The sequence below is a fragment of the Danio rerio genome, chromosome 23, assembly GCF_052040795.2.
Source record: "Danio rerio strain M-AB ecotype USA chromosome 23, GRCz13ab, whole genome shotgun sequence".
NCBI lineage: Eukaryota > Metazoa > Chordata > Actinopteri > Cypriniformes > Danionidae > Danio > Danio rerio.
Window position 1 is genome coordinate 49,110,001 of NC_141043.1, and position 25,610 is coordinate 49,135,610.

Below are 25,610 nucleotides of genomic sequence, written 5' to 3' on the forward strand. Positions count from 1 at the left end.
TGATCATTATCTGGTCCCCTTCACTCTCTATGAGCTGGGTTTGCTGTATAAGCTGAAGGGGGATTTCGTCAAAGCTGCCAGATTCATCGAGGACGCGAAGTACGTTCACCAACACACACTGATCACTAAAAACAACACAAAAACCACACAACTTCATTAATATAATATATATATGTCAAATATAAATACACACATGCATGCATATAATTTAGAAAATTGGATGATAAACATTGGTGGACAGCCATTTTAGGTCTCTCCAGAGACGCTCAATTGGGTTTAAGTCAGGGCTCTGGGTGGGCCATTCAAGAACAGTGACAGAGTTGTTGTGAAGCCACTTCTTTTGTTATTATATCGGGTTCTGGGCAGAATCAAAGGTTGTAATAAACAGTGGTGTGTGTGTGTGTGTGTGTTTGCAGGCTGAACTATAAGGATTACTCGATGGAGTCTCGTCTTCATTTCCGGATCCACGCCGCTCTCGGCAGTTTGAAGAGTTCTCCCACAAACTCGCCATGAAGAAGAAAAGCACATCATCCAGACCAAAGGCATCGGCCAATCAGACGCTGCACACGCTCACTGTCGTCCAATCACAGCAGCCGCTTCATGAATGTAGTAACTTTTACTTTCAAGACCAAATTATGTCGCTCGTGTGCCTCCGTCGTGTCGTGTTTAAAATGTGTGTGTGTGTGTGTGTGTGTGTGTTTGCTTGCGTGTTTAAGAATATGTTTGTTGTATATGTGTGTTTGAGATGTGTGTGTATGTGGTTATTGTGTGTTTGAGATGTGCATGCTCGTGTGTGTGTGTGAATATATGTGTTGTGTGTTAGAGATGTGTGTGTGTGTGTGTGTGTGTGTGAATATGTTTTATGTTTGTTTGTTGTGTGTGTGGTTTGTGTGTTTAAGTTGTGTGAATGTGTTTTTCTTGTTGTGCGTGAGTGTGTGTTGTGTGTGTGTGTGTGTGTGTGTGATTGAGTTTTGGGTCGTATGTTTGCATTTGTATGTGTTTGAGTCTTGTGTGTGTGAATTGAATGTGTTATGCATGCAAGTGTGTGTGAGAGTTTTATTTGTGTGTGTTTTAGTTTTGTAAATATGTTATGCATGTGTGTGTTGGTTGTGTGTGCTTTTTTTAAAAGTTTTTGTGTATGTTTGAGTTTGTGTGTTTGAGTTGTGTGTTTGTGTGTTTGAGTTGTATGTTTGTGTGTGTGTGTGTTTGAGTAAGTGTTTGTTTGAGTTGTATGTTTGTGTGTGTTTGAGTTTGTGTGTGTTTGAGTTGTGTGTTTGTGTGTTTGAGTTGTATGTTTGTGTGTGTTTGAGTTTGTTTGTGTTTGAGTTTGTGTATTTGAGTTGTGTGTTTGAGTTTGTGTGTGTTTGAGTTGTATGTTTGAGTTTGTGTGTGTTTGAGTTGTATGTGTGTGTTTGATTTGTGTGTTTGAGTTTGTGTGTGTTTGAGTTGGATGTTTGTTTGAGTTGGATGTTTGTGTGTGTGTGTGTGTGTGTGTGTGTGTGTTTGAGTGTGTGTTTGAGTTGTATGTTTGTGTGTTTGAGTTGTATGTTTGTGTGTGTGTTTGATTTGTGTGTTTGAGTTTGTGTGTGTTTGAGTTGCATGTTTGTGTTTGAGTTTGTGTGTGTTTGAGTTGCATGTTTGTGTTTGAGTTTGTGTGTGTTTGAGTTGTATGTTTGTGTGTGTGTGTTTGATTTGTGTGTTTGAGTTTTTGTGTGTTTGAGTTGTATGTTTGTTTGTGTGTTTGTTTGAGTTGGATGTTTGTGTGTGTGTGTGTGTGTGTGTGTGTGTGTGTGTGTGTGTGTGTGTGTGTGTGTGTGTGTGTGTGTGTGTGTGTGTGTGTGTTTAAGTTGTATGTTTGAGTTTGGTGTGTTTGAGTTGTATGTTTGTGTGTTTGAGTTTGTGTGTGTTTAAGTTGTATGTTTGTGTGTTTGAGTTTGTGTGTGTTTGAGTTGCATGTTTGTGTTTGAGTTTGTGTGTGTTTGAGTTGTATGTTTGTGTGTGTGTGTTTGATTTGTGTGTTTGAGTTTGTGTGTGTTTGAGTTGTATGTTTGTGTGTTTGAGTTTGGTGTGTTTGAGTTGTATGTTTGTGTTTGAGTTTGTGTGTGTTTGAGTTGTATGTTTGTGTGTTTGAGTGTGTGTGTTTGAGTCATGTCGCTCTCTGTGTGTGTTGTTTCAGTGTTGTGTGTATCGTGTGGTGTGTTTCACCATGTGTCTTTCACTCTGTGTGTGTGTGTGTTTCTGCATGCGCTCAGCGCTGCAATAAGACTCCTCTAGATGCTGATGCTGATGTTCAGATTGGCTCCAGACTCTCCATCTGACAGCAATAATAGCAGCCAGCAGTCAGCAGACCCACACCTGATGCTGTAGATTTACTCTTGACTTTACTGTTTAACTGAGGTAATTGTGAATGATGATGATGATGATGAAGATGTTTTGGGCTGATCAGATGTAGCCGTTTATTTTATTTTTGGGTTTAATTTTGGTTTGCATGTTTGTTTAATACCAAATACGTTGAATAATAATCAAATACAGTTGATTTCACTATACGAGCAGGCTCTGTTCTGTGTTCTGTTCGCATAAATCTCCAGAACTTCCCCAGAGAGGAGAGAGATTTCTGATTCAGCAGTGTTTTCTAGAAAAATCCTGAAGCATTCGTTTGTTTTGTCCATCATTGGGCTCATAAAAGCCCAATCTTCATTTTGATGTCCAGGGTGGACTCACGCTAGGTACAGTTGCCTTGAGCCGTGCCGAAGCAAACTTGTACCCTCTCCTCCTCGTCCTGTACTCGCACAGCATTTTACCTTCCGAGCCGGAGCACGCTTCCGTCATCGATGATGCGACTGTTCAGTTTAACAGAAGAGAAGCGCTCTCACTCAGCACAGTGGACATTACGAGTGTTCAAATTAGTTGTCTCTTTGGTCAACTGATGCAGACAGATCAGTGTCGGTTTAGTAATAGATCCTAACCGGTTATTATGTACTAACGCCACTTATCTCATACTCGCTATATTACAGTAGCTCACTATGGCGAGAGAAGCCAACGAGAGTAATTAAAACTCAAAAGCTCTTCCCAGTTCACTGCATGTGTGTTTGCCGGACAGTGTTTCACTGACACTGAAGTTACAGCAGGAGCCCCAATTTCACTGCAATGGAGAAAATAAACTCGACAATCGGTGGACTGCTTGACGGTCGCAAACTGAAGACCCAGGGGTTTCGTTTATATTTGAAGGGCACTTTTTATCGAAGAGAAAAAAGGTCATGTGCACTGCACAGATTGAGCCCTGTCTGTGCACGTGCTTAATGCACCATGATATCCAATTGAAACGAAACGATGAGAATCGTAACCGAACCGTGAGACCACTGCAGGTTCACACCTCTAGTTTAAATTGTTGTAGCTACATCATTTTGTATTATTTTTAGTGGTTTGGGATGCACAATTAAATATTTTGCTGAACAGATCCGGCACTGTTGACGCTTAAACATGTTGATGAAGTTCTCCTGCTCAGGTATTATGCTGTGTTCACACCAGACGCGGAAGATGCGTCAAGCGCGAGTGATTTACAAGTCAATGCAAACGCGTGAATTGACATCCTGCAGCGCGATGTGGGCGAATGGCACGATACGCTTGAATGGTGTGCTGCGAATGACGCTACACGCACGAATGACGTGGTGCGAACGACGCTATACGCGCAAATGCCGTGGTGCGAATGGCGCGGTGTGTTTGGCGCGATACACGCGAATGGCGCGATACCCTTAAATGGTGCGGCGCGAATTGAGCGTTTTGCTCGTTTGACTCGCTTAACACGCGTTTCGTAAATCGCTAGAGTTCAAAAATCTGAACTTAAGCGAACATTCACGCCGCGTTAACCAATCAGGAGCTTGCTCTTGTGGGGGCGTGATTGTGACATAGCGCCACAGTTCATCAAACTGGGCTGGGCTCAGTCAGAAGCACCGCTGAAAGACTCCATCATCCAGGTAAATTTTCTGGAGGTTATGAACTCACAGTAGTGGATGCACCTTCGAAAGAATCTATTGGACTCAGACACGGCCCTAAATGTATCAGCGCTGTTTTTCAGCCTTCATAAAATGCATAAACGCTGTTATTTTCTTAATAAAATCCACGTTAGCATTTAGCAATGAAGCTAGAGTCAGCCAGAAATGGGAAACGCACCCGGGCACGGTTCGAATAGCCTAGTGTGAGCCCACCCTAATGTCAAGTCATTTTGTTTCTCCAGTAAATGCGTCTTGATTTGTTTTCACTGAATAATAAGACTCAAATACCAAGCAAGAATAAGCCTGAAGAAAAATCTGCTGTTATTCTTTGGTGTTTCAGTACAGATTAGTTGTTTTAAAGTCCACATAAAATCAAAATGCGTGTTAACAAAGGCTGATGGGAAATTAGCATGTGTAAATTTTGAAGAATCGCATGAGAAACGGTTGATGGAAACACCAAATTTGGAATGAAAATCCCCGAATTCACACAGCTTTAACGTGTAAAAGTGTAAATGAGACATTTAAACGCATTTACCAGATGACCAAGCGAACATCCCCACGTGACTTTATTTTGCTTACTTTGTTTACTATTGGTTGCTAGGTTACCAATACTGCACTAATGCTGTGTTCACACCAGATGCGGCATGCACAAATAAACTGCGCTAATCGAGTAATAAATATTGCACTATTCGCTATAGACACGTGAACATTTTGAGTCTACTCGTTTCATTCGCACGTCAATTTCAATTCACAATAGACACAGATTTGCATCATGGGCGGGGCTTCTGTCCGCCTGCCTAGCTTTGTTGCTAAATGGCTAACAAGGGTTTTATTGAGAGAATAGCTGTGCTTGATGTGTTTTGGGAAGACTGAAAAACAGTGTAGATTTGTTCGGCACCGAGTCTGAGTCCACTAGTTTCTGTCAGATGTGCACCCAGCACCCAGTTCACCAACTCCTCCAGAATCTGTACCTTGATGATGGAGGCTTTCAGCGGTGCTTCAAATAAGCCGAGCCCAGTTTGATGAGCTGTTGTCCGGTGTCTGCAGGAGGATTTCCCCTCGGGATACCAACAACAGGCGCTATCTCATAATCACACAAGAGAAAGCTCCTGATTAGTTAATGCAGATTTTCCAATTGCAGAGTCAAACGCGCGACTCTCAATCAACTCGCACCGCTTCATTCGAACAATTGTATCATTTGCGCCACCTCATTCATGTAAATTGTGCCACAGGATGTCTATTTGCCTATTTTCATTGTAAATCACTTGCACTTGATGCTTCATTCGCATCTGGTGTGAACGCAACATCAGCATAACAAGTTGATGGAAATTAACTTTATTTACGTTTGCGAATTTATTTATTTTTTTTAAAATTGCGAAATTTAAAAAAAAATAAAGATTCCCTTCATGCTAGGATGGAAACACGGCTAATGCTTATTTTACTTGTGCACATTGTTATGCTCGGTTTACACCACTTGCGAATTACTCTGTCACTTGCTCTGATTCATTCCCAGGATGTTTTTTCGTAAATTTTTTCTTGAACTTATTCAAACTTGCGCTGTAAACGCTATTGTAAATGCGTCACCTATTATGCATCATTTACAATGCGCAGCTATTATTTTATTTAGTTGTTTTTTTTTTTTTGTATTTCTTCATTGCGAAACTTTTAAATGCTTCTCTTCACGCTGTAATAAAAACATAGCTAATGTTTATTTTGCACATTGTTATGCTCCGTTCACACCAGATGCGAAGCACTCGGTCGCTTGCTCTGATTTACTCGTGTGATGTTGTTCCGCTAATTTTTCGCTTGAACTTGCACTGTAAATGCGTCACCCGTTACGCATCATTCTCACTGCGCAGCTATTATTTCATTTATTTATTTTCACGGCTGTCACTTGCACTTGCTGACACTTGCTCTGATTTACTCACAGGATGTTTTTATTCATCACTTGTGTTGCGCGGCTATTATTGCACTCAATTTAAGCATTTGCATTGGCTTTAAAAGTAATTTACTCTCATGAATATTTAATTCTGCATTTGTTATGAACTCAGCATTAGTCTTAAACGGTAAAATAATCTGTGTGCAATATTCCACAACAAAAAAGAAAAACAGTTTGATTTGTTAATCTTTAATAATAATCTAGAACAGCAGTCCTTTGATGATTCTGATTGGGTGAAACATGCTAAGCCACGCCCCTCCAACTGCTAGTTTGCTGCAAGTGCAAGATGAGAGGTGAAGCTAAACAAATAAACCCCGCCCCCTGCTCAATATTCTGAATACATAAACGTCTGCAGCAACTTCTGATTCATCTGGACTTTAATGTCACATTTCTGTGGCTGTTTATCGAGCATCTATTGTCGTATTGTGTTGACGTATATTATCATATGTATTATATTTTCCAGTGATGAAGTCTTGAAGACGGCTAGAAAAGCAACACGGTGTTAGATCTCATTCATACAGCATTTGTCTGGAAACAGGGAAACCTTAAATCTAAAACCATTTAGTTATACTCTAACTATATCTTGAAAATTTTATTCCAGCTTGCTGTATTTACTCTCATAAATATTTAATTCCGCATTTGTCTAGCCACGCCCCTCCAACCACCAGTTCACTGCAAGTGAAATATGAGAGGCAGAGCTGAAAATAAAACCCCGCCCCCTACTCAATATTCAGAATACTCAACTGAAAGTCTACAGTAACGTTTGACTCATGTGGACTTTAGTTTCATATTTCTGTGGCTGTTTATCGAGCGTTTATTGACTTATATTAAAGTATTTATGATATTTTCCAATGGTGTCTTGAAGATGGCTAGAGAAGTTTAATTCCGCATTTGTTTTGAACTCGCCGTTAGTTTTAAGAAGTCAAATTAATCTTTGTAAGTTAATTAGTTCATCTTGAATAATAATCTGCCCATCAGCTTCTGCTCTGTATCAGCAGTCTTACTCTGATTGGGTGAAATAGGCTCCAAACGCTAGTTTGCTGCAAGTAAAAGATCAGAGGTGGAGCTAAAAAATAAACCCCGCCCCCTGCTCAATATTCAGAATACATCACCATACTGAAATAAACATCTGCAGCAACTTTTATGTGGACTTTAATTCTGTATTTCTGTGGCTGTTTATCCAACATGTATGTCATAGTCTGTATTTTTGTCTTGTTTCCAGTGATCACATCTTAAAGACAGCTCAACGGTGTTAAATCTCGCTCATACAGCACTTTTATGGAAACAGGGACATCTGAAACCATCTTGTCATGCTATAAATAAATCTTAAACATGTTATTCCAGCTCGCTGGCAAGAGAATATTAATCATTTTCAGTTAGTTTAACAATGTATGCAAATCTATTAGCATATCTATACCGTAAAAATTCCCTTAAAAAGGGAAATAAAATATAAAAACTAAAAAATGGTAGTAAGCTCAAAGATAATACGTTAGTAATGTAGATGTGTGCCTTTTTCATCTATAATAAACAGTTATATAGACTCCTTCCAGAATTGCGAGTACATTTCGAGCATTTTCCATTCATTTACTGGAATGCTCTTAATTAATCCTGAACACGAAACACATTAAATGTGATTGGAAACATTCGATTCTGTTACTAAGTGTTGTTTACTTGTTAAACATTATGTCGGTGCAATAGCCTAGTGGTTAGCGTGCTGACATATGGTTCAATAGCACGTCAGGGCGTCCCAAGTTCGAATCCCAGCTTGAGGACATTACCCCCTCTCTCTCCCACTTCGCTTCCTGTCTCAGTACTGTCCTATCTAATAAAAGGCCAAAAAGAAACCTAAAAAGAAACTTTATAATCCGTAGCAGATTCCAGATTTTCCTTCATGTTTTGGTTTAGTTATCCTGAGAGCAGACTCCACATGAGTGTCTAACACACGCTCATGTGTTTTCATCATATTATTGTGTTTAAAGAGTGAATAGACTGAAATACAGTGAGAGCCGACACGTCATATTGGTGAATCCTAAACATTAATCAGGGTTCTTACGGGTGCTGGAAATCCTGGAAAATGCTTGATTTTTAATATTGTGTTTTCAAGGTTAGAAAAGTGCTTCGATTTTATACAAAGTGCTTGAATTTGAATTTGCAGGGCTCGAAATTGTGACTGTTTTGGTTGCATATGTGCACAATTTTATCTATGTGACCTCAAAATATTTTTGGGAGCATATGTGCGAGTGCATAAATTGTTGTCGTGCGATTAGTTTTCATTACAAAATGTTCATCTCATGCGTGTATTTATGGAGCTAATAATGAGCCAAAACAATCTGAGTTGTTAAATTGAATTATTAACAGTTAATAACAGTTAATAATACTGATTATGTCCTATTAGAAAAGTTTTGAATGTGTATTTCTTAACTTGATTATTGAACATCTGAAATTAAAGACAACTTAATTTTTTTAAGTCAGATTTTTATAGACTTCGTTTTAAATTTCAAATTTTTTTTTTGTTCTGAATTCAAAGACTGCAGATATTGGGTATGGAAAAAAACAGTTTAACTTTTTTTTTTTAAGAATTCAGATTAACACGATACAAATTCAGATTGTTTTGGCGCCATTAGCTTCATATGCATTTAGGAGACATTCACGCAGAAAGTATCTTTGCACCTGAAACGCCAATCCAATGACTGTTAAAAAAAAAAAAATGGCAATGCACATGAAATATCATAAACGACAGGTCATTAGGTGCTGGAAATCCACACAAATGCACCTTGTAAGTGCTTGAAAAGTGCTGGAATTTGAAGCTGAAAAAGGTGTAAGAACCCTGATTAATGAGAGAAGAATAACAGGAGATAGATGTTTATTTCAATTAGTAGAGCAAACACACACTAAATATGCAAATTAGACTTAATTATTTAATGATTAAAGCAAACACACACTAAATATGCAAATTAGACTTAATTATTTAATGATTAAAGCGGAGTGTGTGATTGAGGAGGTGGAGACTGTCAGAAATAGCTCTAGTGGAGTCTGTAAGGTCATATTTACAGGACTAAATCTCCCTAAATATACTCAAACATTATCTTTTAGAGATAACTTGATGTGATTTATTATTATTGGAGGCCCAAAATGTACCCGCAATTCTAGAATCACCCGCGCATACTCTATTTAGTCAAGTCATAATCTAGAACTGACCTGCATGTCCATCTCTATATAATAATCCACATTATTTCACTACTAAACAACACAAACACACACGTTCAGTTCGTTTAATCTCCATGTTCAGCTGAACACACGTCTCCTCCATGCATTTGAATGGCCTTCATTGTTTATGTGTGATGTCCAGATGTGTGGATGCTGGAAGTGCAGGAATGTCCATGTTTGTTTGCTTTATTTGCTCTTCCAGATGCATTTCCTCACTGTTTATAGTCTTCTCTTGTTTCCGCTCATTCTTATAGCCTTCTTACATGTTCAGAGATGTTTATTTATTCTTGTAATGTACGGGGACAGGGTTTTAAAGATCTAATTTAATCAGTTTTTATTTGATTCTGCATCACTGTGTTTAGGTGTCCTTTTTTAATGCTTTTATACTTTATATATCTTGTTTTCTTACGCTCCTGAAGGATTGTAAGTTGTTCTCTGTGCAATCACAATGAGTCATTCTATCCTCCTTATATTTGGGGTCATCTGCACCAATGAAATATTGATCATTTGACACTATAATTATTATTTACCAATGTGTTTTTAGTATTTAATGTGGTTTTCATGCTGTAAATCTCAGTGGAATACAGTAGATATAAACATTATTACAGATTTGCTGAATTATTATGTGAAATACTGTTTAATAAAGTGTCTTAGATCTTTACTTCTTTCTCTTAATTCCTTCTCATCTGAATATTTTTCCTCTGTTTATTTTTTTCCTATTCAGAAGCATGTTTCTCTCCTAATGTCTCCTTTTTGTCTTAAAAATCTCTTCAAAATATGTTTCTATTTTTTTTTTTAGAAAAAGTTTTCACCTTAAAATTTTGATAACTTTTTTCATTCATTTTTAGTTACTTTTATTTAAATTGTTTCTCTTCAGAATTTTTCTCACTCCCAAAATATTTTTCTCTCAAATATTTAGTCTTTCAGAAAATGTTCTCCAAAATATATAGAAACATTTCATTTCTTTCTCGTTTCAGAATACTTTAACTTTTATTCATTATTTATATCAAATGTTTTTGCATTCAAAACATCCAAGTTGCTGAGGATTTTTTTTTCAGCATGCTGAGGTTTTTCCAACTGAAACGGAATATTAAGTAGGGGGCAGGGTTTATGGCTTCTGCTCCGCCTCTCATCTTTTAATCACAGCGACTAACAGTTTGAGGGGCGTGGCAAAGCATATTTTACCCAATCAGAAGATGGTCAGATTTTGAATGAAGATGACCAAGACTTATATTTTTTTGAGTGGATTAATTTACTCTGTTTTCATCGTTCACTTTGACAAAGCTAAAATAAACATTTGAAACAGTTTGAAGACATTTCTATTTTAATTTTATTATCTTAAACTTTTTTTCCAAGAACTTTTCTCTTCAAATTTTTTTCTGTTTCACTTTAAAAAACTTTCAAATTTATATTCTCTCTTCTGATACATTTACTTTAAGAAATCCATGTTTAATAATTCATATACTGTGATTCTACAGTTGCTATGGTAACACAACAACTACAGTAATTGAGCTGTCGTGGTGATTCTACATTTGCTATGGTAACAACAACTACAGTAATTGAGCTGTCGTGGTGATTCTACAGTTGCTATGGTAACAACAACTACAGTAATTGAGCTGTCGTGGTGATTCTACAGTTGCTATGGTAACAGAACAACTACAGTAATTGATCTGTTGAGGTGATTCTACAGTTGCCATGGTAACCAAACAATTACAGTAATTAATCTGTCATGGTGATTTTACAGTTGCTATGGTAACACAACGACTATAGTAATTGATCTGTTGTGGTGATTCTACAGTTGCTATGGTAACACAACAACTACAGTAATTTGTTGTGGGATTCTATTGTTGTTATGGTAACACAACTATAGTAATCAATCTATTGTAGTGATTCTACAGTTGCTATGGTAACACAAGAAGTATAAATAAAGTAGAAAACTGCAATATTGAGTCATTTAAGTTATACTACAGTACACCATCATTTACTGTAGTAAAAACTAAAGTATACTACAGTATTTATAAGTATATTGGTGTGTTTATTAACAGAATTGTAAATACTACATTATTTACAGTATGATAGACTTTATAGTCTAGAACAAAAGAGCTGTATTTACTATAACCTAGTGATTTTGTATTGTGGGTATTACCTGCTTTATAAGATTTATTTGTTTAAAATGAGCACATTTTCCATTATTAACAGCTACTTATGCGCCGTTATCAATTATTTGAATAGGACTGGAGCTTCTGTCAGTCTGAGTGTAATATTTAGAGCTGATCAGGTCAACATACAGTCCAGCTGATCAATATCTGCTCAGTCCAGAAGTTTCTGTTTGGTTTGAGACTGGGATGCAGTTAATCATTACACATAACCTCAATCAGGGTTTATTTACTGTCCTCCTGAACTCTCCCAGAGCTGCTGGAATACGGCTGCTGTTTATGTGTGTGTGTTTATAGATATGAAAACAGAGTTCACTAACACTGAGAAATACTGCTGCTTTATTTTCTGTGTATCATTGTGTAAGTTCCTGCTTTGCACAGGAAATATTCACAGTGACTTGCACGATTACTGTACAATGACAATAAATGCATGCATGCATAAATATATACAGTTGAAGTGTGAATTATTAGCACTATATATAGAGAGAGAGAGAGAGAGAGAGACCATTTACTGTCAGCACACACTGAAGGATCTGCACACTGTAAATAATATGTAGTTTTAAGAGTATACTCATCAAGAAAAAAATAAATAATAAAACAGCACTGACATTTAACATAAAACACACCGCAGTTGAACAGTTTTGAGATTTCTCTTTTACTTTATTCACCACGGACTCATGAATGTATGAGTCAAAATTATTAGACAAAAATGTAAATATGATGTTTTGTAAATGTCTATCAAAAACATCAAATATCAAAACTTTATTATTTATTATTGATTATTTAATGTATTACTCTGCAAAGAAATGATCATTTTTGCATTGTCAGAATATCTACAAATCTCTAGAAACATTTTAGATATAAATTATTGTCTTGTTTTCAGAAAAATACATTTAAAAAAAAGCATTTTTTCATAAAAGGAAAATTTGATTCATGAAAAAAAAATTCAGTTTTTTTTTTTTTTTTTTTACATATGTAGAAAATGCTTCTTGATTTAAGAATTGTAAAACAAGGACATTCACATATACAGCTGAAGTCAGAGTTATTAACCTCCTTGTTTATTTTTCCCCAATTTCTGTTTAACAGAGAGCAGAATTTTTCAACACATTTCTATTCATAAATGTTTAATACTTCATCTCTAATAACTGATTTATTTTCTCTTTGTTATGATGACAGTAAATAATATTAGACTAGATATTCTTCAAGACACTTCTATACAGCTTAAAGTGACATGTAAAGGCTTCACTAGGGTAATTAGGGTAACTAGGAAGGTTAGGGTGATTAGGCAAGTTATTGTATAATGATGGTTTGTTCTGGAGACTATCGAAAAAAAGATTATCTTAGGGGTGAATAATATTGACCTTAAAATGCTGTTTAAAAAATTTAAAACTGCTTTTATTCTAGCCGAAATAAAACAAATCAGACTTTCTCCAGAAGAACAAATATTATCAGACATACTGTGAACATTTCCTGAATCTGTTCAACATCAATTGGGAAATATTTAAAAAAGAAAACAATATTCAGAGGGGGGCAAATATTTCTGGCTTCAACTGTGTGTATATATATATATATAAACTGGAGTGTAAGAGCTTATTTTGTTCAACTTTAAAGATGATGTTTGATCTCTCAGATTCCAGATTGTTAATAGTATCACAGCTAAACATTGTCTTAATAAACCAAAAATGTATGGAAATATGTGACACAGGTAATGCCAAGAATTCATTCATCCTCCTTTAGCTTAGTCCCTTTATTTGTCAGGGGTCTCCACAATGGAATGAACCGCCTATTCCATCATATGTTTTATACAGCGTATGCCCTTCCAGCTGCAACCCAACTCTGGAAAACACACTCATACACTATGGCCAGTTTAGTTGATCAGTTCCCCTATAGCGCATGTGTTTGGAATGTGGGAGAAACCGGAGCACCCGGAGGAAACCCACACCAACACGGGGAGAACATGCAAACTCCACACAGAAACATCAACTGACCCAGCAACCTTCTTGCTGAGGCCAGTGTTGACCACGGCGCCACCATGTTACCCCAAATATGAATCAAGATGCATTTTTCATCTATATAAATCAAGCAGCAGAAGTAAAAAAAGGAGTTTTATTTTTATTAAAACTGTAGTCAAAACTGAGTATTGCTTTAATTCAATTCTATTCACCTTTATTTCTATAGCACTTTTACAATGTAGACTGTGTCAAAGCAGCTGAACATAGAAGATTAGAGTAAATGGAAACAGTGTAGTTCAGTTCTCAGAGTTGAAGTTCAGTTCAGGCTTTTAGGCTGGATCGTCAGGCTCGCTCCTCAATCTGGCAACCTGTGCTTGCGTTTGTTTTGAGCCAGTGTGCAATACCTAGTTCCACCACTGGGTGTTAAACTGACATACGGCACATTTAAAGCAAGCAAAATAATCTGCCAATGGGGTAAAAGCAAAATAAACTTGTTTAAAAGATAAAAGTGTCGATTTTACTCCAAAAATAAATAATAAATTACTTTTTTTTTTAAATAAAACATTTGTTTTCCTGCCTGGAAAATGCTTCTTGATTTAACAACTTTTAGATATTTGCACTAAAACAAGACACTATCAAAGCGTATGTTAAGAACTTAATTTATGCAACTTTAAAGGTGTTTCTCCTCATTATTTGGATTTTTTTAAATGCTGAGATTTAATATTTTAAAATAGTTACCTCCTATAAAACCTATAAGTCTATAAAACCCATATTGACTGACTTTGTGGTTTTCTGTCACATACATTAAATGTGTGACACTAATAATCCTTAAAACAAATTCAGCATTTCATCACAACAATACATTTCAGTTGATGCACATGCAGAAAGAGAACAGCATTTACAGTTTTTCCCCATTGTTTCCACACATTTTCTGAAAGCAGGTCTCATATTGTCAGAACTCTGCACACAAATCACAAAACACACACACACACACACATTGGGCAAAAGTCTTCAATTCTTCTGCAAAATGAAACTCTACATTCAAAACAGTGTGATTTCTTCTCCCCATTGTCTTTTGTTTTCAAATGACACACACAAGCATCACATCAATTATGACTTTCTGTAAGCCTTTTTTTGTTCAGTGTTACACTTTACTACTGACAGTAGCCCTACAGAAGTGCATTGTTAAATATTTCACAAAACAAACAAATACCAAATATATTTTACTGTATTTTCCTCACAAAAGCTGGCAACTAGCTCTCTGTACCTCTCACATGGTCGCCCGCTGAAGCTAAGCGTGGCTGAGTCTGGTCAGTATCTGGATGGGTGACCACATGTGAAAGCTAGGTTGCTGCCGGAAGTGGTGTTAGTGAGGCCAGCAGGGGGCGCCCAACCTGTGGTCTGTGTGGGTCCTAATGCCCCAGTATAGTGACGGGGACGCTATACTGCTCTGTGAGCGCCGTCTTTCGGATGAGACATTAAACCAAGGTCCCGACTCTCTGTGGTCGTTAAAAATCCCAGGATGTCCTTCGAAAATTTGGTCCTTGGCCAAATCTGCCCACTGGCCTCTGTCCATCATGGCCTCCTAACCATCCCCATATTCTAATTGGCTTCATCACTGTCTCCTCTCCACCGATCAGCTGGTGTGTGGTGGATGAGGAGATTCCCCATTGTGTGTAAAGCGCTTTGAGTGCCCAGAAAAGTGCTATATAAGTGTACGGAATTATTATTATTATTATTAGTGTACACAGTGTTCATCCCAACCAACACAAAGTTGCAAATAACATGGTCTACATACGCCATCAACAGAAGGATTTACTGAATACAGTCACAGTAAAATAAAATAAAAGACAGCTATACTGCATCCTCTTTTCTGTTTTGGTCTGGCCACGCAGCGGGGGAAATGTCACCTTGCATGGCGAATCCAGCCACGAAAGGCATCAAGTGCTATAGCTTGGAGAAGGGGTACACGTGTGTGTGGATTTCGGTCATACACTTTCCATCTCCAGGCAGAAAAAAAATCAATAGGTTTGAGGAATATGGAGGGAGATAAACAACTAAAAAACATGGGTGTGCAGTAAACTAGTTATGATCCAGATGAGCTCTGATTTCTACATTGAAATTCTGTGAATGGTGTTCACTTATGTGATGAGTTAGTATGCAAAGTAGGACAACTGACTTTACAATAGTGACAGACAGTGTGTTCCTTGTGAAAACAAGAGATTTTCTGCATGAAATGTGTGCAAAATGCAGAGGATTGTGTGTCGTGTTTTGAAAAAAGTGTGTTTTAAACCTGCAGTTTGAGTGTAAAGCAGGAATTGTGCTTGTAGTTTAGCAGAATTGGTTCAGGGGTTGGTGCATCAGTCACATGTTGTAGTCATTGTGTCTGAAGTACAAATAATTCTGTGTAAACAATTGTAAAAGACTGTAAAATGATTTTACATTGACTGTATTGTGCTGAGATGAGCTCATCAGATGTCCAGAAGAGACTGAAGTGTAAATAAACAGATGATCGCTGACCTTTCCTGGCAGAAGCGTCCGTCAGTGTTTTCTCTTTTTCCCTCCGCCTCTGCAGTTTTTCTCCTCCTCCTCCTCCTCCTCCTCCTCCTCCTGCTTCAGTCTCTCTCTTCTGTTGACGGAGTTTCAGCATTTTGCTGTGTGTGTTGATCTGATCAGACGTCATGAGGATCCTCTGTGCTTTTATCTTCATATGTGTTCTCCAGAGCGCCGTGAGTTTATGTCTTACTATCTAATCACTTAATATACATATATATATATATATATATATATATATATATATATATATATTTTTTTTTATATATATATATATATATATATATATATATATATATATATATATATATATATATATATATGTATATGTATATATACATATTAATTATAAAAATATTATAAATTAATATATTATATAAATATATTATTGTTTTTATAATTGATTATTGGTTATATATATATATATATATATATATATATATATATATATATATATATATATATATATATATATATATATATATATATATATATATATATATATATATATATGGTATGTTCAAATGTTATTCTTTCAAATATTCTTAGGGTGATTTTTAATGTTTTTTAACACATTTTTAATCAGCATGATGGTTTTAATAACTCATTTCTTTTATCTTTGCGTTGATGACAGTATATGATATTTGACTTGTTATTTTTCAAAGATTGTATTAATTTTCAGTGTGAATTCTAAACATATTGTTTAAGCATGATAGTTTTGGTAGCAGCATATCAAAACATTTCCCTGTATATGGGGCAATAGCTAATTTCTTTAGTGTTTTTCCAGAGACTAGTACTCAGCTTAAAGTCGCATTTAAAGGCTTAACTATTTAGGTTAATTAGCAAAGTCATTAGCAGTGGTTTATTCTGCAGACTATAATAAAAAATAATAATAATTTATATTTTAAATACCTAATATAATATTTTTTAAATTTATAACATAATAATACTTTTAATGGGGGGCTAATAATATTGACCACAGCAATTTTTACTTTTTTTTTGTCACATAAGATTACAACAAAATATATACGCAATACTGTGAAAATCTGGAAAAACTATAAAAAAAAAAATTGAAGTTGATTAATTTGCCTTCAACTGTATGCATTAAAAGACATATTTACTTTTATAATGATCAAAGATGCACAAAATAATAATGATAATGATGGTTAAAAAATATGAGGTGTTTTTAATATGCTTGTATCTTGGCTTGTTGGAAAAATAAATATAAATATGGACAAAAAAGATCTCTTGATAGTAGATCAGCCATGATTAATCATATATCTTTGTTTACTATCTATTATATAATTAATATTATGTATAATTTTCTATTATTGTTGTTATTAAAATAGATTATAATATATTATTCATTACAAATAAGTATTGCATTTTATTGTTAGTATTAAATACTATGATATCCTGTGTGTTTACTGAAATGTATTTGGAGACTGTAGCACTGCAGAAATGCCAGATTTAATGGCTTAAATGTGTTTAAATAGTAGAATTTGTTGATTATTGTTTGATTGTTAAAGGTTTAATGATGGAGTTTCAGGTTTGCATCAGCGTTTATTTTTGTAAAGTCATCTGTGTGTCAAAATGTGTTTTGTAACAACTTTGTGTGATGAAATTCAGCTCATCCTCTTTTTTGCAGTTCTTTATAATTTTTCTACAGTGTATGAATTGAGTTTTGATGGCATATTTCTATTACGTAGTTATAGTAATGCTTTAATTGTTTTTCAATTTAATTTTAGCTGTTTAAATAAATGAATGAATGAATGAATAAATAAATAAATGAATGAGGTTTACATTTATATTAGGTCCATTTTTACGTTTTTATTTAGCTGATGTAAGTAGTTCTTACTTACTATAGTAGTTGTACAGCAAGGTAATAGTAATGATCCGTCCATGTGAATGGCGATAAACACTATTTATTTAAGGTAGGGATGTTAGAAAGCATAGCAAAAATATTTCTATTAAATAGTTCATTCATTCAATTATTTTCTTTTCGGCTTAGTCCCTTTATTTATTTAATTATTTATCTAATAATATATTAACCCCTAAACACAACTTTCATTGGGAGGTGAACAAATTGTACTAAATCGTACGAATAAGATCACACGAATTCATACAAAATAGCCACTAAATCTAAAAGTTATGAATTGCCATGAGATTGTGTTGGGAGGAAAAGCAAAAATCATGAGACGTAAACGGAGAAATTCGAGGAAAATAATATTTATGAGACGTGAACTCAGAATTTATAGAAAAGGTCAGAATGGCGAGACGTAAACTGTGAAATTCGAGGAAAATAATTGCGAGACAAACTCAGAATTACTAGTAAAAGTCAGAATGGCTAGACGTAAACTGATAATTATAGGGACAATATTATTTGCGAGACGTAAACTCAGAATTACTATGAAAAATCAGAATGGCGAAACGTAAACTGAGAAATTCGAGGAAAATATCACTCACAAGACGTAAACTCAGAATTACTAGTAAAAGTTAGAATGGCGAGACGTGAACTGAGAATTACAAAGAAAATATTATTTACGAGACGTAAACTCAGAATTACGATGAAAAGTCAGAATGACAAGACGTAAACCGAGAATTACGCGAAAAATATTATTTGCGAGATGTAAACAGAATAATTATAAAAAATCAGAATGAGGAGACGTAAACTGAGAATTACGAGGAAAATATTATTTGCGAGACGTAAACTCAGAATTACTACTAAAAGTTAGAATGGCGAGACGTGAATTGAGAATTACGAGGAAAATATTATTTGCGAGACGTAAACTCAGAATTACGATGAAAAGTCAGAATGACGAGACGTAAACCGAGAATTACACGAAAAATATTATTTGCGAGACGTAAACTCAGAATTACTATTAAAAGTCAGAATGGCGGGATGTAAACTGAGAATTACGAGGGAAAAAGTAAAAAATCATGAGATGTACATTTTTACAAGGAAAAAATGTCAGAATTGCGAAACGTAATTTAAGAATTATGAGGAACTTTATTTGCAAGACGTAAACTCTTGCAAATTAAAAAAAAGTCAAAATTTTTAAATGTAAACTGAGAATTACAAAGAAAATATGTATTTGCGAGAAGTAAACTCAAAATTACAAGAAAAAAGTAAAACTCACAAGACGTAAACTCAGAAATATGAGCAAAAAAGAAACAAGAAAAGTCGGAGCTATGAGATGTAAGCAAAACAAATCTGAAAAAATTTGAAATATGAGGCAAACTTAAAATTCTGATTAAAAAGGTGCGAATTGTGAGACATAAACCCAGAATTATGAGGAAAAAATAAGAATTTGCAAGACGTGAAGTCCGAATGAAAGAAAAGTAACAATCGTGAGACGTACACGTACAATTACGATGAAAAAAGTCAGTCAAAATCGCGAAGTGTAAACTGAGAATAACGAGGACAAGGTAAAAACTGCAAGATGTAAACTCAGAATTACAATCAAACAATTCAATTGCGAGATGAAAACTCAGAATTCTGATTAACAAGATGAAAATTGTGAGATGTAAACTCAGAACTACATGAATAAGTTCTAAATTGTACATTCATTTAAGTGAAGTTTATGTATAAATAAATTTCGAGAGGATCACGTGCTTATGATTGCGAGCAGCTGACCCGCATTATCTAATTCACTACGGTCCAATCAGATGACTCCTAAACTACTATAAATACCCTGGGGTTTATTCCATTGCTATGTTTGTTTTGAAGAGTCCCCCCTTCCTCCCCTACGCCTCCTTCTTAGACGGGTGACACGGTGGCCCAGTGCCTAGCACTCACAACAAGAATGTCTCTGGTTCCTGGCTTTACCAAAACTAGCAGACATTTCTGTGTGGAGTTTGCACTTCTCCCCGTGCTCACGTGGGTTTCCCCCGGGTTCCCCGGTTTCCTCCCACCGCCTAAGAACATGCAATTATGTCAATTGAACAATCCAAATTGTCAACATAGACACGCTTCTAGTTAGTAATTAATTTCAAGAGCATTCACTTGCTACAGCAGAGGAGTTCTCGAGATCTACCTGAGCTCAAACTCCCCTCCCGCCTTGCAACGGGAGGGAGCCCTGGGCTCGAGGATCTCATGAGCTCAGGGCTCTCTCCCGGGACAGCATGCCAAACAAGCTTTTATAATTAATCATCAGCTAAGTGTGAACTCTTGAAACTGTTTTTAGAGTCTGGAGAAAGCAGAACCCATCACAACTCAGCAGAAACAAGACGTCACCAAACCTAAAATTCCTCCAGAAACAAATCCAGAAGCTGCGGTTGAACAAACACCAGATGTAAATTTGGAGAAAGGTGCAAACAGACTTTCTAAACCAAAATCAGATCCGAATTTAGAGCCAAAATCAGAATCAGATGCAGATCAAAGATCAGACGTGGAGGAAACAACTGATTCAGATATCAAGAGTACAACAGAAAGTCCAAACACAAACTCACAGCAAAACCCGGCCAATACACCTGAAAAAGGACAAGCAAAGCCCAAAGAAACTGGAACCAAACCCACAAAACCTGAACCCAGACCAACAAAACCTGAACCCAAATCCACAAAAGAGGATTTTTTCTGGGGTCCGCCCCAATGTGAGCAGCAGAACTACACCCGTCTGTCCTGCTCGAAAGTGTTCTGTCCGCCCTGGAGGAGGTGTATAGCGGGAGTGTGTGTGTGTCAGATGCCCTATAAGTGTCCTCGGCAGGACACACACGCGTGCACACTGGACGGAGCCGAGTTTTACTCCATGTGTCAGACCAACGCCATCGCCTGCAGAGCCAACAAACCCACTTTCTCACACTTCAGCAGAACCTGCAAAAGTAAGACGTCAACCTTTAAAATACACATGACACCAAAGCTAATCATGTTGATGTTGCTAGCTCACAATGCTAGTTTCGTGCTGAACAATTCACCTGTGCATATCATTAAGAAAAATGAGTTTGTTGAAATCTGAAATCTGCAAATGCACTTCCTGTTTGTTTTGAGTTCAATTCTCAGATTAGGGCCACGCCCCTCCAGCTGTCAGTTTTGACAACAGAAATGGTGAGCAGCAGGAGTCTGTTCAGCCAATAATATCCAGCTGCAGGCCCGCAGAACCACACACGTTTTAGGCACACACAATCTACGATTTAGGCAAACCATATATGGTAACTAAATCTTTAGCATTTTCGCCACCTATTGAATTTCACAAATATGGTTTCCCATTTCAGTCATTATTATTATTATTATTATTATTATATCGTAACGATCATTTTAGCATCTCTGCAGTTTCTGAACTCAAATTATGTAAATACAAATAATTGGTTAAATACACTTCTGACTTTATTCATGTGTCCACATAAACACAGAAAACATTATAGACGGTCTAATTGTTGGATTAAGTGTAATGAACTAATTCAGGATCTTAATATTATCATACTTGGTTAAAATCACTTTGTTGTAAAATATAAAAAGCAAACAATAATATGTCACTTTAAAATAAATTATTCTACTAGTTAATCATTTAAACAATATATATATATATATATATATATATATATATATATATATATATATAGTTATAAACTGATTATCTTACCTTATTATAATTATAAGTTTATACATAAACTACTATTTTTTACTAAACTGTCAAAGCTGTTAAAGATATATATATACATATATATATATATATATATATATATATATATATATATATATGTGTGTGTGTGTGTGTGTGTGTGTGTGTGTGTGTGTGTGTGTGTGTGTGTGTGTGTGTATGTATGTATGTATGTATGTATGTATGTATATATATATATATATATATATATATATATATATATATATATATATATATATATATATATATATATATATAAATTTACTTATGATTTTTTATTATAAATAGTCAATTTGTTCAAATAGTCAAATAGTCAATTTTGGTTTAAAAACAATTTATTGCTTACTATAAATTACTACAGTATCAAATGTGGGAAATCATTAATTAAAAGGTTATTAGAAAATTAAGCTAATAAACACCATTAAATAGTTTGAGTAAATATTAATATAGTGTTATACATTTGTTACATGTAAAAATATTTTTATAACATATAATTTATTATTGCCTATATTAACTTGCTATTATTTCTTTCTTCATAAATTAATCCATTATATAAATTAAACCTGTCCAAATGAGATCATTCAGCAAGGCCAGCAAACGAGTATCTGCCATATTATTGTCAGATAATAATGACTGATCAGCTATAATGACTGATTAAAAACTGTTCCCTCTATTATATTAAATGGCGATCGAAATCAATGCTCCCCATTCGGCTGTCTCGATCCCAATAATTGTGAAATAAAGTAAACACTATTGTTTATTGAGTACAATATTTATTAATCATATATATCAAAATATATCGATGACGATGTTCAAAAAGACGTTTATAACATTAACATCTGTCATAACCATATATGGTTTGCCTAGATTGTGTGTGCCTAAAACGTGTGTGGTTCTGCGGGCCTGCAGCTGGATATATATGTGGTGCATGGGGCACCACACATGGGGGGCGCCATTGTGCCAAAACTATTTTTGAAATTATCCATAATAAAAGTTTCAAATAATATATAAATATTTTTGTTAAAAATGTTTATTTAGCATTTTATACGTGTATAATATTGTATTTTATTAAATAAAAAAATCATTCCACCCCTCCCCCCCATTTTACATACCACATACATGTTTTTATGAATTTATTATGCATCATATTGATTCATCAGGCCTTTTGCTAACTTCTTAGCTCAAAACTATTTTACTTTTAGCTACAAACAAAGTTATAACATTTCAATTAAATAGAACATTTGTTTGTTCTGTTTTTTACATTAAACATTTGACAGTCTTTTTTATTTCACTTTTAGCAGTTTCAGTCAATTGTTCTTGCAGAGACAGACCTTACACTTCTCACAGTGTGCATGTCAGAAGTAACTGCAATGTTCTTTTGCCCTTTAGGACTCTCATGTCTTTCATTTTGTTTTGACAAATGTACAAAAAGTCCAAAAGCAAGGCTAGTCAAGGTGCTATAATCATTTAGTGAGGGAAAATTAAACTGAGAAGAAATGTGGGGTGATATGAGATGCATTTCTTTGCGACTTAACATGCTTCATGTAATTATACCTTTTACCACTATTTCAGGTGTGTTCAGAACTGCCAAACTGTATTTTTTGAAGCATATTGATATCTTTATGAAAAAATATCTTTCATTTATTGATGGAAATATTTTCCACATTTTATCACTTGCCTGTTATAAAATATAGTTGGATTGAAGGGGCGCGCAAAAGCTGAAGCCGCATACCCATCAGTAAATGTGCAGTTGCGCCCCTGAGTCTGTTAGGTTGCAATAACTCTCCTCACTTTCCCCCATCTTTCTGAATGAAACGCCTACTTTATTACATCCAATCAGCTTGCAGCAGAAAAAACAAGCCACGCCCACTGTTATCTCATTTAATGTTTCGTTTCTCGAGGAAATATGACACAATACAAAAAATCATAATAATTTGGTCGCAGCTTCTGGTTAATGTAGACTTTTAGTTCTCATAATTAAAATTAAAGTTCCCTTTCAGGCCTATAACTCTGACATTAGCCGCATTTCCACTGTCGGGCCGGTGCGAGCCAGGGCTTTTATCAGGCTGGGCCGGGCCAATCGCCCGGGAGGTTGAGCAGTAGCCGCATTTCCACTATCCTGCCTAAAGCGAGCGAGCCAAGGCCAGTCGCGTTTCCATTGTCACTTCCGGGGCCTAATCGGACCAAAGCGGGGCTTTCTCATAGCCAGCGGCCGACCTTTTTCGCCCCGCCGAATACCTTGGACCAAGAAGGGCCAGCTGGGGCTTCTGGGTGGAGTGAAAGGAAAGGCAAACTTTGCCCCGAGTCTGGGAAAGATGGCGTGCCGTCATTACACTAGTTTTCCGATCACACACGAGTTACATGCGCCAAACACGTAAACAAATAAATAAATAAATAAATAAGGGGAAGAAAACATCTAGCCTTATAGTCTGGGGTCTTTTTGCGTATGATCGCCCTCATGTTTCCCTTTTAAATGTAAGGCTGTTGCATGAAATAATAAAGTTTTAATTTATAAGTGACTTTTCTCTGCTGCGTCCTCCTTGATGTTTCAATAACGCAGAATAATCTTTACAGCGTATTAAATACACAGCAGACAGTAAAGGTTGTTTAAATAGTGCTGTTGCTTCACAGCAGGAAAGTCGCTGGTTCGAGTTTTGTCTGGGTCAGTTGGCATTTCTGTGTGGAGTTTGCATGTTCTCCCCATGTTTGCATGGCTTTCCTCCAAGTGCTCCGGTTTCCCCCACAGTCCAAACACATGCGGTACAGGGGAATTGGGTTGGCTAAATTGTGCGTTGTGTACATCCTCTGCGTAAAACATAAGCTGGATAAGTTGGTGGTTCATTCCACTGTGGCGACCCTAAATTAATAAAGGGTTTAAGCCGACAAGAAAAAGAATGAATGAATGCTGTTGGGTCGTTTTCATCCAGTCTGGGCTGATTTGGATGCTTCATTTGGCCACATCTTTCTCTGTGTTTCAGCAAATGTGATGATTTTAGGAGACAAATTTTATTTTGACATGTTTTAGGAAAATGCTTTGAAATGAACTCCACACACTCTGTTCAGACTGACTCCCCTTTGGTGATGTTGGTGCTGTTTTTGCTCCATTGACTTCCTTTATAAGCACATTTACTGATTGTAAAGTCATGACAGCATCTTCTGTGTGGAGTTTGCATGTTCGCGTGGGTTTCCTCCGGGTGCTCCGGTTTCCCCCACAGTCCAAACACATGCGGTACAGGTGAATTGGGTAGGCTAAATTTTCCATATTGTGTGAGCGTGTCCGTGAATGTGTGTGTGGATGTTTCCCAGAGATGGGTTGCGGCTGGAAGGGCATCCACTGCGTAACAAACTTGCTGGATAAGTTGGCGGTTCATTCTGCTGTGGCGACCCCGGATTAATAAAGTGACTAAGCCGACAAGAAAATTAATCAATGGTTATATAAAGTATAGCGTGTGTGTGTGTGTGTGTGTGTGTGTGTGTGTGTGTGTGTGTGTGTGTGTGTGTGTGTGTTAAGCAGCAACATAATAAACAGGAGAGTCAGTCTGAACAGTACACACAGGGGTTAATACACAAGACTTTTGTGCTGACTGCTTGAGAATTATATTAAAGTCACTATAAGCCGACGTTTTGTCAATTGTATTTAAATAAGGTTTTGCAGAATGTCTGGTAACTGTGCGTCTGCACTGTGTGTGTCCAGCGGATGAGAATGTACAAACAACGTTCAGAAACTCTGGGGATAAACGAGTGCTGGAGATTCACAGCAAGAAGGGAAAGATGTTAGTCTGCGGCAGCGAGTGGAATATAGCTGCTGCTAATGTGTTCTGCAGAAACGACTCTACAGAATACTACAGGTGAACACACACACACACACACACACACACACACACACACACACACACACACACACACACACACACACACACACACGCACACACACACACACACACACACACAATACCTGAACAAACAGAAAAACACACATATGCATACAGACACAACACAAACACACATATAGACACACAATCAAACACGCATACACACAGTATTACCCATATGCAAAAATGCACACAAAATTACACACATACTGTATATATACACACATAAGTACACACACTGGCACAGACAAACACACACCTGTACAAAAACACTCATGCATATAGACACACAAAATTACACACATGCAAGATTACACACACGATTATACACACATGCATACA

At 36.1% G+C, this 25,610-nt stretch overlaps 3 protein-coding genes across 4 annotated transcripts in view; 2 read left to right on the plus strand and 1 right to left on the minus strand.

Annotated features, from left to right (window-relative positions):
* The window catches only part of ttc39b (tetratricopeptide repeat domain 39B), a 40,399-nt gene extending 37,853 nt beyond the window's left edge, over nucleotides 1-2,546 (plus strand). The window contains exons 18-20 of one of the 2 annotated variants that reach the window (XR_015524162.1): nucleotides 1-99; nucleotides 417-606; nucleotides 2,253-2,546. The exon at nucleotides 1-99 is cut by the window's left edge and continues 18 nt beyond it. Coding sequence is in view for 1 of the 2 variants with exons in the window: in XM_087307887.1 (XP_087164013.1) it covers nucleotides 1-99; nucleotides 417-513 (196 nt within the window). In the remaining variant the exon portion in view is untranslated. Of the gene's footprint in view, nucleotides 100-416 lie in introns of both variants that reach the window. The other variant, XM_087307887.1, reaches the window with a different exon arrangement.
* The window catches only part of fhip1ab (FHF complex subunit HOOK interacting protein 1Ab), a 445,665-nt gene that overhangs the window by 14,357 nt on the left and 405,698 nt on the right, over nucleotides 1-25,610 (minus strand). The gene's annotated exons all lie outside the window — the stretch shown is intronic.
* cfi (complement factor I) overlaps nucleotides 15,891-25,610 on the plus strand; it is a 29,112-nt gene continuing 19,392 nt past the window's right edge. Inside the window, exons 1-3 of the mRNA XM_087307879.1 lie at nucleotides 15,891-15,975; nucleotides 19,987-20,620; nucleotides 25,091-25,244. Coding sequence (XP_087164005.1) covers nucleotides 15,928-15,975; nucleotides 19,987-20,620; nucleotides 25,091-25,244 — 836 coding nt within the window. The 5' untranslated portion in view covers nucleotides 15,891-15,927. The remainder of the gene's footprint in view (nucleotides 15,976-19,986; nucleotides 20,621-25,090; nucleotides 25,245-25,610) is intronic.